Below are 17,073 nucleotides of genomic sequence, written 5' to 3'. Positions count from 1 at the left end.
GCTTGCCTCTTCTCTCTCCCACTTCCCAAGTTTTGTCATCCCTGTCACTTTTGGGTGATGTGTACATGAACAGCAAAGGGTCTCCTTCTGCGGTGATGCTTCCCTCCAGCTGAATTCTGTCTTGCTCAGCCACCTTTCTGGGAATCTGTCAGCCTGTCTTGAAACCTGCTCTGATTTTAAACTTTTTTCTGATGCTGTCTGATCCCTAGCAAATATAGATGATAACAATCACAATTCTTTTTTGGCATTGTGGAGTGCTTGGAGACCCTCCTAGAAATACAGTATTATTGCCAGTGCTGACAACTGACAGGCAGTGTCCAGTGTCCTGGATGCCAAATTCCTAATGCCTCAAATCTTTTTCCTATGGGAGTAAGAGAACAGTAATTCTTCCCCCATGAGCAGACACAGACACGGCAGAGGAGGTCTTTCAGTAGCCGCCTGAATGTGAGGATTATCAGAGGAGTTATAAAGAGATAACGGGAAGTGATCTGCTCCATGGCTGCAGATGGGACAGAGGATACGGGGCCAGTGAGGGAGGCGGTGAGGTGGGAGGAAGTATCCCTGGGACCTGCTGTGGGTGTTGGGAGAGAGTTGTCTCTAAAATGGAGAGGAGCTCAAGGCAGCAGGATGAGGGCTTTAGGAGAAAGGAGAAATTAGATCTAAGTTGGGGGTGAGGTGCAGGGGGCTTGACTGCAAAAAGTTTTCAGGGACAAGAGAATGTGAAAGCTTGAATCAAAACAGCTGAAAGATTGGCTTTAATATCTGCTTAGATTAAAAATAAAAGTCTGTATGGATTAAGAGATAATCCACTAGATAGATTTAATCTGCCACATGTATTACTTCCCCAAAGAAAAGCATTGGGAGGAGAAGGTTGGTTTGGCTCAGTGCCCAGGATTTAAAGGCAGGTGATATATTCTCCTTTCTTCTGCAGGCCCCCTTTTCACTTGTCCCGAAGCATGCATCCTGCCCAAAGGGAGGGGCTGTTGCTGTATGCCTCCTGCTTCTTTGCAACTGCAAAGTCACATTGAATCTAACTGAAGGGGTTTCTCAAGCAGAAAAGAGCACCGAGAGCAACATAACACAGCAATGACTAATAGGATAGGCACGGGGTAGGTTCGGATGCTGATGGTGTTTTTGGCTGTCTGAGTGCAGGGTTCTGAGGGCCATTTTATTAACACTTACCCCTCCTGTCCTGATTGCAATTGCCTTTCAAACAAATGCCACTCAGTAACACACTACCTAAATGGAGGCTGAGGTCTGAATGCTACCTTGCTTCAAACACTTTGCCCCTGAAATCCTTGGCAACAAGTCCTCTCCATCCCTTCATGTTTCCTTTCTGTACAAACACCAGGTTGACTCCTTGGAGTAATTTCAGTTTCCCCAGCAGTAGAAATAAAGTTGCTGGAGGACAATTGAACATGAGGGGGGGGGGGGGTGTTCCATGTATTTTTCAGTATCAATATGGTATATTGTCTTTTTTAACTAACATATCTTGAACTGTACGTGCATAACAGTCATGCGCTTTTAGGATCCTGTACATGTGATGGAATCATAGAATCGTTTAGGTTGGAAAAGACCTTTAAGATCATCATCAAGTTCAACCATTAACCTAGCACTGCCAAGTCCACCACTAAGCCATGTCCCTAAGCACCACATCTACATGTCTTTTAAATACCTCCAGGGATGGCGACTCAACCGCTTCCCTGGGCAGCCTGTTCCAATGCTTGGCAACCCTTTTGGTGAAGAAATTTTTCCTCACATCCAATCTAAACCTCCCCTGGCGCAACTTGAGGCCATTTCCTCTTGTCCTATTGCTTGTTACTTGGGAGAAGAGACCGACACCCACCTCATTACAACCTCCTTTCAGGTAGTTGTAGCAAGTGATAAGGTCTCCCCTGAGCCTCCCTTTCTCCAGGCTAAACAACCCCAGTTCCCTCAGCTGCTCCTCATAGGACTTGTGCTCTAGACCCTTCACCAGCTTTGTTGCCCTTCTCTGGACGTGCTCCAGCACCTCAATGTCCTTCTTGTAGTGAGGGGTCCAAAACTGAACACAGTATTTGAGGTGCGGCCTCACCAGTGCCGAGTACAGGGGCACGATCGCTTCCCTACTCCTGCGGGCCACACTATTTCTGATACAATTTTCTGATGGAATTTGGATTAGTTGGATTGAAGGGGTTTAATAATTTTTTTCATAGTCCTCTTGCTCAGCAACAAATAAATTAATTCTGTAGACTGGTGTGTATGCCTTCTGTGTTGTGTGCCTGCATCTGTACCACCTCAGGTGAAAGTTTTTGGCATATTTCCTAAGGTCAGTGGGATTTGGCCTGGTAAATCCTAGAGTAGGAGATCACAGGAGAAAGCATAGGGTGCCTCAGAGAAGAGCCATCATGGTTTGAAACACCTGAGCTGGCACTGGACAACTTCCCCAGCTTGTGCTGGGAGCAGGCCATCTGCTTGATACTGTCCTTTTATTGGTGAATGTAATCACTCTCGGTTATATTTGGTGGGCAGTAGGGATGGATGAAGCTATAGATATCTTCCCTCTTTCCCTTCTGGATGCACCATTACTGTTGCAGCTAGGGGACAGTACTTGCCAGTCATGCTCTGTCTTTAGGGATGCCTCCTTTTCAGAGAGGTTCCAGCAAACCTTAAATGAAAAAAATGTACACAGCACTGTGGACTGAGAGGTGCTGTGCTTTCTATTCTTCCCCTGATGCTGTCCATGTGCTACAGGAGGTGTTAGTACTCTAGCACCAAGAAGCACTTTGTAATAGCCAATGCACTGCCTCTGTTTGGTGGGGGCGTAAAGGGAGTTGTGGCACCGTTCCTCTCCTAAACCAGGTGTCTTAGAGGATGAATGTTAGATGTGGAAGTGGTTAAGGGTGAAACATAAGGATAACTGGGATTCCTCAAAAACTCCTTTGCTTCTAAACAGCTAGCGAAAGAGTGAGTGTGGGAAGGGGGAGGAAGAGGTGTTACCTGGTGAAGCAGTGCGGATGACATGGGGCAGGAAAGGGAGTGAAGGAAGCGTTTGACTGCCTCACTCGATCCACTCACACTCATGGAATGGGAGGGAGGAGAAGGGTTACTGGTTTCCAGGCCTGAGCTTGCGTAACTACTTGCTTAACATTTCCTTCTGGGAGAGGAACGTGTGCCTGGTCAGCCCCTGAGAATTGTGTCTGGGAGTCAGCAGGGTACTGGCTAAAAGGCAATCGATCTTGCTTTCATTTGGAGCTTCAGGAAGGCTTTGTTGAGCTCTTCTAGGAGAGGGGTCTGCTCACAGGTGAGAGGGAAAATTGCATCATTGATTTGAGGGAGAGAGGCAAAGCAGAAATAAATGGCCAATTTTTTTCAGCTTTGAAGGAAGTAAAAATAGTCAGATGCCCCCAGGAGCAGGGCTGGAAATAGTGTCAATCAATACAATTATGAAACATCTAGAAAAGAGGTGAACTGTGAGGTGGGAAAATTTGCTGGGGAGAGCAGTTAGGGAAGACTTAGGTCCTTCAGAAGCATCTCACACTTCAGCAAAACAAGGGAATGGGACGGCCCTGTGACACATGAAATTTGCTGCAGACAGGTGCTAGGAAATGCACACTGAAAGGAACAACAGAAACTACTCTGAGAACCTATCAAGTACATAAGTGATGTGGACTTACTCCACTGAGACAGAGGGAGGGTGTGGGAAGGAAATCATGAACAGATTTGTACTTAGTGTTGGTACAAAATACAAGCTGTTAGGCTTTATTTAAAATAAAAGGATGGGGAAAGGGAGAATAATTCTGTGAGGGAGAATCTCATGAGGTTCAGTTTTGCTCATCTCTCACTCCAAAAAGAATAAAGTAGAAACAGGCTGTGTGCTCTCCTGCCATATGCATAAGGAAAGATTTTCATGCCTCCAGAAAGAGGGGAGTATGGCTATAAACAAACAGAAACACTTAAAGCTGTTTAGATAAAGAAGTGGGGGTCTTTCAGAATGATACAAGGTGAATAGGCTGCTTGTACTTGCTGTTTTTTCACTGCCTACGATGGGGGGGCTTTAGCGGAGTCCATTTCTCTACTGTAATAGGGAATGTGCTGCACTGAGTGAAAATACTTGAAAAGACAGGTTTGGTACAATTTGAAAATGAGAATCATGTATCAGTACTGATGTCAGATTTGTTACTAAAAGGAATTATACAGAGTGGGAAAAAAAGCATGGGAGCTCTCAGAAGCAAAGAGGGACTTCTGGTGAAATTTAAAGACAATACTTGAGATTGATTTTTACAGGCACAAAATGATCCGACGGAACTCTTTTGTTACAAAACATTGCTGAAGTGGAGCACTATCTCTCCTAATGGGTTGTATAGCCATAAAAATACTCTTTGCTGGTTTCATTAGAGGGGTGAAGATTCAGAACAATTTTCAGCTTTTGAGCTTGAAGCTAGGGAGATCCTGCTAGTTATGCATGAGGAAGGAAGGCCTCTTCTGAGAAGGTGACTCCATAGTTACCTGTAGCTGATGCCTGGTTCTGATGTCCCTCCTAGCTTCTGGTTGAGCCTATGTGACAGTTCTTGCAGCGTGGTAGCGACTGTGCACGGCATGCTGGCAGTTTCCGTCATGCCCCTGGCTGCAAGGTGTCTGCTATAAGCTTTGTGGGAAAGGAATATATCCACATGGTGAATGCAGAGGTACTTAACCAGTGACCGCTATCCCCTGCTGCCACAGAGTGCTTTTCACCTCAGTCCCAAAGCGTTTTGATGCTGATCTAGTTATGCAAAAATTATGCAAGTTAGGGTGCTTTATTGCTCCAAATGAGGACCTAATGTTGTTTAACTGATGTGGAAACCAAATCACAAAGCTGCAGAGCAACATGGAAGAAGTTGTGCAACAAACTGCTGGTATAGTAGAGGACAGGATAAGCCTTGTGAGTCCTGAACTCAGCTCATTAGCATGTGTTGCCTTTCATTTTTAACAAGTCATTTTTATTAAAAATATGTTGGCAGTTGATAACTGGCTGTGGCTTTCTTGTCAGCAGTACCTGCAGAGACGCGTAGGGCTTGTGGCACTCTGGTGTCACAAAAAAGCTGCAGTTTTCCATCTTTCTGTGCTGTGCCTCAAACAGCCGCGGGAATGTTGTGCTGTGAGTCATGGACTAGACCTACCTTCATGTCAGAGTACATAAAACTCTCAATGGGACCGAGACAAGTGTATCTCAACCAGCGCTGTTTTGCCCTATGAAACAATCCAGTCCACCGAGATTCACATCCTTCCCTGAGGGCCTGAGCACTGGCTGTTGCCAAAAAATCTCTGGCTCTGGATTCTTCATCTTAAGAAAGGTGTTTGCCTCCTAGGATCTCTCAGCGGGTGGAGGCCAGCCGGGCACAGCTTCAGGCAATTGGTGAGAGAGTCACGCTTGCCCAAGCGAAGATTGAGAAGATAAAGGGCAGCAAGAAGGCTATTAAGGTAGTGACTTCAGTGAAGGCTGCATGGCCTCCCTTCTTCCTTCCACCTTCTCTCTTTACTCCTGATGTAAGCTCTGGAGAAGAACAGGTGCTCGGCTGCTGCCCGCTCACCTCTCCATGCCTTGCTGCTGAGCAGGGTTGTGATGAGAATCCCCTTCCTCACTCAGCCAGTCGATGGTTTTTAGACATGAGCCACACAGCTCCTGGCCTTATGAGGCCTGTATAAGTTGCTGCTCCAGCTTCTCCCTAAGAAAGAGAAAAGGCATGTGCTGAGCTAAGCCCAACACCCTCACACTTCAGGCTCATAGACACTTTGGCTATTTGAATGAAAGCTGCTGTTAGAGAGCCTCCCCTTAGTGCACCTTAATCTTGTTGAGCCATGTAAAACTGGTGAAAACTCTTCTTTCCCTGTTCTTCCTCCATTTAATACAGTGTTTCAAATTCCCTTTCTGCCAGGGGAAGCCTATGATCTCCTAGCACTAGAGAGAAGTTCTGGCACTTTTACTTTCTGAAGTGACAGCCCATGCATGATTGGGTCCATGCAGGTAGCCCTTAGGAGCCTGTTGACTCCAAGGCTGTCCATTCCCACCAGCAGCACAGATTGTGCGCTTACTCCACTCCATGTGTTTCTGTGGTCTAGGATTGCTCAATTGTTGGGATTTTTCAGTCCCTCCTTGTGTCTCCACAGGTATTTTCCAGTGCCAAGTATCCAGCCCCTGAACGACTGCAGGAGTACAGTTCAATTTTTGCTGGTGCAGAAGACCCAGGTAAACAGAAATGGCCAAGACACAAGATTCAGAGCAAACACCGAGTGCTGGATGAGAAAGCTCTGCAGGTAAGGAGGAGGAGAACAGACCTTGAGATGAACAAGCAAAGAGAAGCTAGGAGGCTGTTAGTCTCTTTTGTGAAGTAGACCAGGGCTTTAGAATATAGGCTGGGAGCAGAACATCTTTTCAGCTTGACCTGTTGGCGGGGGTGTGTGAGGTTAGGCTGGGAAGCTTGCAGAGCTGCTGGTTTGAGAGGGCCATGTCAGTATAAGACCTTGGCGCGGTGGTCGAGTGCTCTGGGTGGCTGTAGGCTGCCAACTCTCCAGAGCAGTTCCATTTACTGAAACTCTGCTGTTTCCTGCAGCGGTGCTGGTGGGTGCTGCTGGCTGGCCTTAAGGCTTCGGCTGTGCATAGCAAGGCAGCTGGGATCAGGGTCATAATTGTTTGAAAAATAGTTTCTGAAGGCTCTAATATAAGCGACGGTGAGAAGGGAAAGGTAAAAGTGCTTGTGAGTGTGTCAGGAGAAAAAGAAGTCATTAGAGCATTTTTCTGTCCCAGGAAAGCAACACACTTGGATATTGTCCCTTCCTGGTTCGCAGCTAAGTCTTACATCTTGGAGGGGAAGATCATTTTGCTTCTTTACATTTTTTGTTTGTGCTTTGCTTCTCCTTTGCCTTGTGTTCAGCTATTGTAGGTTGCAAGCCCTTCAGAGAGGGGCTGAATCTCTCAGTACCCAGCACAGCTGGGGCTTCCAGGTGTGTCCATAGGACAGATGTTTGCAGCTGGTGGTGTTGAAGGAGGTCCTGAAGTATTGAGTTCCTTTTAGCCTGTGGATTGAGTGGCAGAGGGAGGCTTCTTAGGGAGGTCTGAGAAGTGGTGGGTTTGGCAGGAAATGCTACCAAAGGAGTCTCCAACAATTTGGGTCAACATCCCCATGTTGGAAGGAGGGGAGGAAGAGTTGCTGTGTTTGAAGTTTAAAAGGTTCTGTGTATGTGCTGTGCCAGGAGTAGCAGATATACTCTTCTTGATTAGGGATCAACCTGACAACTTCCCTGCTCTCCACCCCTAAAGAGACTTCCTTCCTCATCCTTGTGTGCCTTGGCCCAAAAATAAAACTGCCACTGAATAATTTATCACGCTAAACTTTTCTGAGTTTTAATAGAGTTGAGACCTCACACAGTGAGGTAGTTATGAATATTTCAGCCAGGCCAGGGAAGCAGGGTTGCTGGCGTAATGGACAGCTGGCAAACTCGAGCAGGGTTCGTGCTTCCTTCAAGCCCTGGCAGTAGCGCAGGGCAGAGCTGCGTAGGAGCTGCTGCTGGCCAGCCAGGCTGTCTGCCTGGTGGCCCCACCCCATCAGAGCGTGTGGGGGGAGCAGAGGTGGCCAGTGAGTGGGCAGGGGAGATGCTCTCCCACCCTGAAGGGCTGGTGTCAGCGTACAGCCCCTCGCACAGGGAGGGGATTGAGAAGAGCATCAGCTGGTAAAAAGCAGCGTCCTGCAAAGAGCAAATGGTGTGCCCATCCGACTGGTCTGCTGGCTCCAGTAGGCTCTGCGTGCCCTTCCCTGCTGCCCCTGCCATCTGCCTACGATGCCACCTCTTCCCTGTCCCAGGCGGTCTCTGTACCATTGCCATGTTCTGCCCTGTGTGACCAAGGCTGCCATCACCACAGGGACTTTGTTGCAGGCCCCAGGGGATGTTTGTATTTGTTCCTCCCCTCCTGTGACCCATCTTTCGATCCTCCTTTGGGGTTGTTGATCTTTCTCTGGCTTTGCTGACCCTACCTCATGCAGGGGTCTTGTTACTCTTGCCAAGCTCATGCACGCTAGCTCCTGCAGCTCTTCTGTGGGGCAGGGGGACGCTGCTGTGCTGGCGAGTGGCTGTCAGCTGGTGAATGATGGAGGGGCCTGCGCCAGGAGCAGCTGGTGTGCTGAGCGGGGCTCAGTGCAGCCGAGCTCTGACCATGTTCCAGGGGGACAGGCCCTTCTCGGCCATAGCTGAGCATGGAGCCTCACGTGCCTTGCAGTAATGAAATGTGACAGTGGGAAGTCTAATGGTTGCATTTATGCCCTCCTCAATTATTCAGGGCTTTCAGCAGAGGCTCGCTGCCTGTTTTCACTTCTCATGAGGGCTTCTTTGCTGGGAGCAGTCGCAGTGGCCTTTGCTAACTTCACTTGCACACGCACACACAGCCCCACCAGGAAAGCAAACTCTGCTCATGTCAGTTTGAGGGTAAGTGGTGGCAGGCTGTGCTCAGTGTTTAGGGTTTCTGCTCTGGGGGGAAAGCAGCTGAGTTGGAAATGTGCATGGTTCTGCACGCACAGAATTTCTTCTGGGAAATTCTCCTTTCCCCCTCCACACCCCAAGCAAGTGAAAACTCAGTTGTTGAGAGGACGCTGTTTAGGTTAATAAGATATGCACTGATGGATAAGAGTGCCAGAAACAGGGTCATTGTAAGCCTGGAAAGCCACTTGTTTTGCATGTTGCTGTGGTAGCAGCTAGGCAGGGTTCAACAGTGAGTCGGCTGCAGCCCTGTAAGGCTTCTCAGGTGCTGGGCACTGCCTTTGTGGTGGGACCTGTGTCCGGGTGATGCAAGTGCCCCTCAGGAGGCTGGAAAACGGGGTGGGAGACATGATCTGCCTGGGCTTGGGAACAGGTCCAAGCAAAAGTTACAGTCCACCGCTGGAGTAACCTTGCTAGGCTTCAAAAACGTCAGTTACTTGGTATGTCCTTGTGAATTCTGCCCCTCTCGGAGTCCACCATGGGCATGGGGAGGCTAAACCAGGTTTTTGACACTTGCTCATCTTCAAGTGCTTTTCCAGCTAGCCTCAACACTCCATTGGCAAGGGGGGAATGGGGTTTCTGGTGTATCACACCAATTCCTTTTGCAATAGGTATGTAGTGTGTGCTTAATTAAATTTAAGAACCAGGGTGACTTTATATATTTTTAACTGTAGGCTTTTAGGAAGAAAAATGCCTGGAAATGCAGCATCCTTAGGGGTGTGATCCTGTCAGGTGCCAAACCCCAGGTTGGGGTGTTTGAGCATTCAGGTGCCCCCCATATGACTTCAGTATGTCGAGGTTGCTGAACCTTTGGCTTAAGCCCTTAATGTCCCTATAAGAAAACTAATTTTTGAATGGCATCTTACCTTGTGGAATTCACAGTTGCAGGATATTATTGACGGTATGTAGCTGTTCTAAATTTCAAAACAGGTCTAGGTACTTGAATAAGACTAGCACTTTGGTGGCATTTAAATTAAAAGGATTATGTAGAGCCTCACATTTCAGAGTAATACTCATGCTTAGTGCTTTTATAACAGCCTTAGATGAGACTTATAAGGAAATGTAGGTAATGGTTGGTTTCTCACTACGCCCTTAAAGTGACACACAGTCTTCCAGTGCTAATTGAAATCTACAAAGAGAGAATTAAAAAAATATATATATGACTTGAGGGCTAAGTGTGTGAACAGTTCTAGCAAAAACGTCAGTACTCCCTCATGCTTAAAAAATTAAACATTAGGAAATGAATATTAATGATCAAAAGAACCTTTATTTTTGAATCTCTGCTTCTACAGTCTCTAAATAACAATTTATATATTTTTGCCTACTTGCTTCTGTAAAAATTCAAGATGTTTATTTCAGTGTATTTTTCACAAGTTGGAACGTGTTATTTGGGGGGAAAAAATTAAATCAAAACCTCCCAGGTCTTTTCTTACAGCGTTTTATAGACTCAGAGCATCATACAAACTCTGAGTGGATTAACTGAGCTGTGACTAAACCATTTCCCAGGATTGCTGGCTACCAAATTCAAGCCTGAAATTTCAATCAGCAGAAACTGCTTATGTTGCTGAGATGTGGTCTTAAAACTGAACCAATGGTGGTCTCCGTTTCCCCCATACAAGTACAAGGAGGGAAGAAGGACTCAGAGAATGGGATAGAGCAGGGATGCTGGAAGTAGTGAGACAGTAGGAAGCTGTGGACAGTATTTGAAGTGGTCATCTTCTGGTGACAGAAGAAAACCTCAAGTGTGGCCAATTATTTAACCTGACAAACTGTCCTGGTTAGTGCTCTGGTTTCTTCTGGTATAAACACTTACCACAGCTGCCAGGCTGCTGCTTGTCCTAGTTTGTGAAGAAGGAACAGGAGTTGTGAAGGGGCTGAGGAAGGGTGTGGGGAGGGGTCTGGGCTGGAGGTTCATCCATCCCGGGCTGCCTCTGCGCTCACAGACTGATGCCTTTCCTCCCTCTACAGCAAAGCTTGCTGTGGGCACTGAGCTTCATCCCCCAGAGCATCTGGCAGCGGGCGCTGTCACGCTAGCCGAAACACTGGTCTGATCTGGGATGGCAATTCCTGTGCTCTATAAAAGTCAAGTAGTTCAGATGTAATAAGTCCTTTTCTAAAGGGAGCTCTATATATTATGCATGAAGTTTTAGAACCGAGAGAGAGGAGATTTCAGTTCATTAGAGTTGAAAACTCCTGCAAATCCCTCAGGCTTTGCAAAACCATCTGGCACACATTCAACCCTGCGCACTCCCTTCTGCCTGATCTCTTGCCTAGTGCAGGCACTCTGTTTTTTCCTAACCTCTTTTTCCTTTGCCTTCCCTGCATACCCCACCAGTGGGATCACATCACTTAAAACATCAACTGAAGGCAGCAGAGGGGAGGTAATAGAGATGTTTGGGGGACTCTGCCTGCATGAAAATGTCTAGTAGTTGGAGACACAGTAACAACTGCCTTTTTGACTGTGGTGCTTCATCCCTGCCTCTGGCTATAGAGCCCAAGTGGTTGTTTTATTCTGGTGGATCCTTGCCACAGCATCACCTGTTCAATATGACCCATCTGTGGCACCAAAAGCACATGCCGTGAGTCTGAACTGCTGAGATTTGTCCTGAGTGTGGGGTTGCAATGTCGTGCATGTGCTTCCTTGCTCAAAGGCAGGTAGAGAGGGAGAGGTAGGGTTCCCAGACCATGCAGTGGATCCAGCAGTGTGGGTTGTGGTGGCTGGGGAGAGCTGTTTCAGCAGCTGTGATTTTAGTGTGTTGCTACCTGTTATTTGTCTTCTTGCAGGAGAAGCTCAAGTATTTCCCTGTGTGCGTGAGCACCAAAATTCACCAGGAGGATGATGCAGAAGAAGGCCTTGGCAGCCTCCCCAGGAACATCAGCTCCCTCAGCTCCCTGCTGCTATTCAACACCACTGAGAACCTGTGAGAGCTGGAGCAGCACCCTGCTGCTCACCTGCCCCTGCTTGTCCTCAGAGTAGCTCTCCCTGCCCCAGGGGCAGCAGTGGCTGCTTGCTTTCCTGGGGGTCTTGCATATCAGGCTCTGTAGGACAGGGTTTGGCACCTCTCCACTGGCTTCCAGCTAGCAACCCTTTCTTCCTCACTCTTCCCCTTGGGTGGAAGGAGTTGTTTGGTCTGCACCTGATCCTCCACTCATCTGCTTTCAACCCAACTTTGCACTTCCCTTCCCTGTTTTTCCTGTCGTACCCCTGCAATAATTTCTCTCTGGACTTGAAAGCTGCTGTCACTCCTGCCCTTCTCTGCCATATGTGCCTGCCTAGGTTCTGCTCCTTCTCCCGATGGTTCCTTGCAGCAACACTTTACCGCTGTTGCTGCTTTAATGTCTCCACTGCCTTTCACTGCAGTTCCCTTTCCCGTTGGGCTTTGCCGCATGGTTCCTCCTCCTGCCCATACTGAAGAGCTTCTTTAAGCCCTTCTCGAGCTTTCAGCTGCTGAACCTCCTCTTTCTTTCCCTGAGCCACAGATTATTTCCCCTCTTTATCTTTCCTCCTGCCCCTTGAGTGACGAGTCACCAGGAGAGACTGGTGTCCTGCTGTAGGACAGTCTCAGGCCAGGCAGTGGGAGGGGGAGAGCTTGGGTAATGATGGCAGTGCAGTTGGGCTTTGCTTGAGGATGAATGTGGAGGCTGCGCTGGCAGGGTGGGGAGCTGATCGCCTCCTGGTTGTGGAGGGGTGAGGCAAGAAAATGGGGCTAGAAGAAGGAAACTGGACAGCCCAACGTGTGTTCCACCTGCGTGAGTGAGTCGGGAGGTCTCCACCTCCAAGGCCTTCTTGGGTATGCTGTTTCTTCTGGCCTTGGCTCTCAAGGCAATATCACCAAAATACTTGTCCTCTACCCTTAGGTACAAGAAGTATGTTTTCCTGGATCCTCTGGCTGGAGCAGTGACCAAGACCCATGTGGCTCTGGAAACAGAGACAGAAGAGAAGCTCTTTGATGCTCCTCTCTCCATCACCAAAAGGGGACAGCTGGACCGACAGGTGAGATGCAGCTGTGGGGATGCAGCTGCTTCCCCTTCAGACGATTGTGCTCAGCTCTCTGAGAGGAGAGGGCTTCTGTAGGGTGGAGAGCAGGTAGGAGAATGGCCCCTCATGGGGCTGCAGAGTATCTCACTTATCAGAAGAACCTTGACCGTTTCTGTGCTTGAAGTCCTGGTGTGAGCTTGATGGGTGAGACAAAACCCTCAAACTTGGCAGGTGTTTCTCTCTGCTCAAGCCTTTGCTGAGTGGTGTGAGAAGAGTAATGTAATATCGATTCACCTTGCTGCTATACCTCAGGGCTGTAGAGGAGTTTGGAGGCTCCATCACTTGATCATCCTCCTTGTGCTAACTCCTGAGTCTCGTGAGAAGTCTGAGGGTGAGGTGCCATGGCTGAAAGGTGCCTGGGAGGAGGTCTGATCCCCATCATTCCTGTTGGGAAGGAGTGCCTGCTGGCGCAAACAGAAGGGCCAGCCAGCCTGAGCAAAGGGTTTGTGCTCAGTGTGGGCATGAGGTAGGCAGTGCACCAACTCAGCTGCCCCGACACGTGACTGACCTTGTACCCAACACCTTGTAGTGGCCGTAGCTGGAGCTTTGCTGGTGCGTGGTTGAGTGTGTGTTTTGGGGCTAGGGAAAGGAGCCTGGGAGCCATTTGCTCATCATGTTAGACCGGAGGAGACAGCAGTGTGTATAGCAAACAAAACCCTTTATTCACAGCACACATTTGGTTCTCTTTTGCCTGTGTGTTGAACACAAAACCAAACCTCTGTAACTACTTGGTTGTGCTTCTCCTGCATCTTAATCTCAGAAACGGTTCAGGCACCATTCTCTTCTGGAGGAGAAGGGACAGGCTTATGTAGGCTGCAAAAGTCGGTGCATGAAACCTTCAGAGGAGGAGAGAGCCCACTTGCAAGAAACTAGGAAGAGTCCTGCACCTCTTCCTCCTCCCGCAGCCTGCCTTTTCCAAGCCTGGTCTGCAGGGGGTAGCCTCTGAGCACGGGGAGCTGCCACAGGACAAGAGCACGGAGTTGTAAGGGTAGCTGATGAGTGGCCACTGTACCAAGCACACAAGCCCAGCTCTGACTGCCGCCCAGGCTGTTCCCTGCAGTGCCCCTGTTTGCTGCAAGGGAAAGCAAGTGCGTAGTCACTGCCTCACTGCCTTATCTTTTTGTTTTGGGTTTCTTTTAGGTAGCTGAAAATTACTTCTACGTGCCAGATCTGGGCCAGGTCCCTGAGATTGATGTGCCGTCCTACCTGCCAGACCTGCCTGGCATTGCTGCAGATCTCATGTACAGTGCTGATCTGGGCCCCGGCATCGCACCATCTGCCCCTAGCAGTGCTATTCCAGAGCTGCCCACTTTCAACACTGAGTCAGTGGAGCCTTTGCAACCAGGTATTTCCAATCCCTGCTCCCACGACCTTGTGAAGGAGGAAGGCAGGGATTGCTAGAAGATGGAGACAAGGCAGAAAGTCCCTTGGTGGAGATTTCAAGATGGATGTTGGAGATACCTCTGGCTTGTGCTTGGGCCTGAGGCAAAGCTGCAACTTGCTCAAGTGCTGGCCAGACTCCGGGCCCCTCACCTCCCTCACCCTCTGCACGGCTAGGGAGGAGGGGGCATGGTGTGCAGGGACTGGCCTCGTGGCAGGATGCCCTTGGGTGAGCGGGGTGCAGCTGGAGAGGGCAGAGTAGGGGAACCTCCAACTCTGCCTTGGCCCTGCCTGCTGTTAAGAGATGCTGCACAGGGTGGGAGTGCTCTGCTGCACGGTGCCTGCTGAGGACTCTGATCTGTTGCCACTGGGGCATGCGAAGCTCTGAGCTGAAGCTCTCAGTGTGCTGTCCTCTGGGGCACTTCAGATGCAACTTCTTTCATCTTTCAGACCTTCAAGATGCTGAGCTATTGCCGCCTCCTCCCCCACCACCTCCCCCACCACCTCCTGTTATGCCAACTACTGTGCCTCCTCCGCCACCCCTGCCCCAGCCCACAGCACCCTCTGAGCCAGCCCGGACAGCAAGCGAGGAGAGCAGCAATGCGGTGCCCGCAGGTAAGGGCTGGGCATCTCCACAGCTTCAGCAGAATCTTACTCTGACTCCATGGCTTCAGCCTGTGTCCTTGGTTGGTTCCCTACGGCTTCCCAGCCTTCTGGCAGAGGAGGGAAGCTGTGGTGGGAGGGGAAGCGGCTCCCGCCTGTCTGGGAGCTGCAAGCCTTCAGTTCCCCCTTGGCGGGGCTCCTGCTGGCTGGGCTGAGCATAAGTCCGTTACTGAGAGGTGTCTGGGCTGGGGCTCACAGCCCCAGGCAGAAGCTGGCAGGGTATCAGAGCAGACCTTTCCATGGGGATTTGGCTGGGCCTGTAGCTGGTGCACTGACCCACGGCTGCTGCCTGTCGTTCCTGTCCCTGCAGCTTCGGTCCAGGGAGCCCCGAAGGAGGTGGTGAACCCCTCTACTGGGCGTGCCAGTCTCCTGGAGTCCATCCGCCAGGCCGGTGGCATCGGGAAGGCCAACCTCCGTAGTGTCAAGGAGAGGAAGCTGGAGAAGAAGAAGCAGAAGGAACAAGAGCAAGGTGCTGAGGCTCTTTGGCAGAACTGATCTTCCTTGCTCTCTGCCCCAGGCTGGGGAGGTGTAGGTCTGGGGGGAGACGGGCAAGCCAGGGACACAGTGAACATACAGAGTAGAAAGGGTGTTGTTTCTCCTCACAGGCTGGTGTAGGTCTCAGGTGTTTCCCATTCAGCCAAAGCTCTGTGAACTTGCTAAACCCCATCTGCCAGAAAGGCATTTGTGTTTTGATGGAGACCCGCTCTGTCTCAGGGCATGTGTAGAAGTTTCACGCGTGCTGCATGGGGGCAGACACACACAAAGGAAACCCTGGGGCCAAGAGGGGCAGGGCCGAGCCGGTTTGAGCATGTTGGTTTAGGTTGCTGGGGAGGGTATTGATGGAGCTGGTTTGGCAGAATGAGACGGCAAATGCCCCTCAAAGAATTCCACTCTTGGGTTTCCCCAGAAGATGCTGTTACCCTGCGGTGCCTGGTGTTTTCCTGACCTGAAACTGGAGTATAGTGGGAGAGATTAGGGGTGTGATACAAGATTAGAGGGTGGGTTTTTTTTTCTTTAATCTAAAGGCAGTATTGCAGGCGAATCGCTGTAGTGCTCGGTTCAGACTGATGCTTCTTCTTTGTCTGACTTGTTTTGCTCTGTTTCAGTGAGAGCAACAGGACAAGGTGGAGATTTGATGTCAGACCTCTTCAACAAACTGGTGCTGAGGCGCAAAGGTACTGTCCTGCAGGGTGGGCTGCTCCTTCCCCCTAGGAAAGAGGGAGAGCCCTTTCTGGCACCTCAGTTGTGTCAACCACAGCCCTAGGAACAGGAATAGAGACACTTTCCCTAGCAAGTGTGCCACATCTTTACAGAGGGTGAGCAGGGGAATCTCCACCTCAAATCCAGTTGGAGGCACTGGAGGAGGTTGTGTCCCCGAGGCAGAGGACAGGCTCTGAAAGCTACCTGTGACTTTCAGGGTCACAGGGACAGCGGTGTCTTTTTTTAATTCATGCTGGGGCAGCTGGGCCCCTCACCCTTGGAGGCACCTGAGTTGCCCCAAGGCCTTGGCAGGTACCCAGAGCATTTAGGGCCAGTGTCACCCCTCGGTGCCTGGCACAGGGCAGAGGGCATGGACTTGCTCAGGTGGAGCTTTAGTTAAATGAGCCCTTGCGCAGGGCTGTGGCAGCATTTAAACCTGTTGGCTGTTCTGCTTGCCCGATTCACCTGGGTGCTGGTGGGAGCTGTGGTATGAGGTGTGTTTTTCCCCTCCCCTTTGCTGAGCCTCCGTGTTCTCTAGTCCCCAGGTGTCATCACTGGTGCTTTTCCTTCCCTCACAGGTATTTCAGGGAAAGGGCCGGGAGCCTCCGGAAATCCCGATGCTCCTGGAAGTCCTGCTGGTGCCTTTGCTCGTATGTCGGACTCAATACCACCCCTCCCACCGCCACAGCAGCCCACGGGTGAGGAGGATGAGGATGACTGGGAGTCATAGATGGGGTCAGTTGTGCATCAGTGTGAATCCCAGGACTCTTGAACTAAGCACCTTTGAGATACACCAGCCTGTGGAAGTACCTCCTGGAGGGTGGGCACTGGCATGGCAGGGGGACCCTGACGTTTCTTCTTGAAGAAAGCGGGAGCAACAGGAGCTAACCGCTGCTGAGGTTATAGTTACCAATGAGGGTTTTTCTTCTGCTGTCTGCTATTCTCCACCCCAAATACTACATTCCATCTCAAATGCTGCTGCTGTGACTGGTGACAACTGCAAAAGCATCTCTTGCAGGCAAACAGCCCTTGCCTCATTTGTCTCCTTGCGGCTTGCTTGCTGAAGCTCCTGTTTGCTTGGTTGTTGCTAGAAGAGAGAATGAGAGCGTGTGTGTCCCTTCATGGAGGTTTAATTCCTGGTGCCTCTGCACGCGGTGGTTTCTTTCTCTACCTGGCTTATGGTAATTCTTTGCCTGTTGCTGCCTGAAAAATGTCAATAAAGTTGAAGGAAGCAGGTCCTTGCAGCCTTTGCTCTGGGAAAAGAGGGAAACATGCTCAATTAAGAGTGTCTTAAGGGAAAG

The 17,073-nt window shown here is 49.9% G+C and overlaps 1 protein-coding gene across 6 annotated transcripts in view; it reads left to right on the top strand.

Moving 5' to 3' along the window:
- WASHC1 (WASH complex subunit 1) overlaps positions 1–17,008 on the top strand; it is a 47,296-nt gene extending 30,288 nt beyond the window's left edge. For all 6 annotated transcript variants that reach the window (XM_076340815.1, XM_076340803.1, XM_076340789.1 and 3 more), the window contains 9 exons: positions 5,331–5,442; positions 6,130–6,276; positions 11,275–11,411; positions 12,349–12,484; positions 13,670–13,874; positions 14,360–14,524; positions 14,883–15,041; positions 15,679–15,747; positions 16,351–17,008. In XM_076340815.1, the coding sequence (XP_076196930.1) occupies positions 5,331–5,442; positions 6,130–6,276; positions 11,275–11,411; positions 12,349–12,484; positions 13,670–13,874; positions 14,360–14,524; positions 14,883–15,041; positions 15,679–15,747; positions 16,351–16,502 (1,282 nt within the window). In that variant the 3' untranslated portion in view covers positions 16,503–17,008. The remainder of the gene's footprint in view (positions 1–5,330; positions 5,443–6,129; positions 6,277–11,274; positions 11,412–12,348; positions 12,485–13,669; positions 13,875–14,359; positions 14,525–14,882; positions 15,042–15,678; positions 15,748–16,350) is intronic.
- The last annotated feature ends 65 nt before the right edge of the window (positions 17,009–17,073 follow it).

Source organism: Aptenodytes patagonicus, chromosome 1 (assembly GCF_965638725.1).
Source record: "Aptenodytes patagonicus chromosome 1, bAptPat1.pri.cur, whole genome shotgun sequence".
Classification (NCBI taxonomy): Eukaryota; Metazoa; Chordata; class Aves; order Sphenisciformes; family Spheniscidae; genus Aptenodytes; species Aptenodytes patagonicus.
This window is presented reverse-complemented; position numbering and strand designations above follow the sequence as displayed.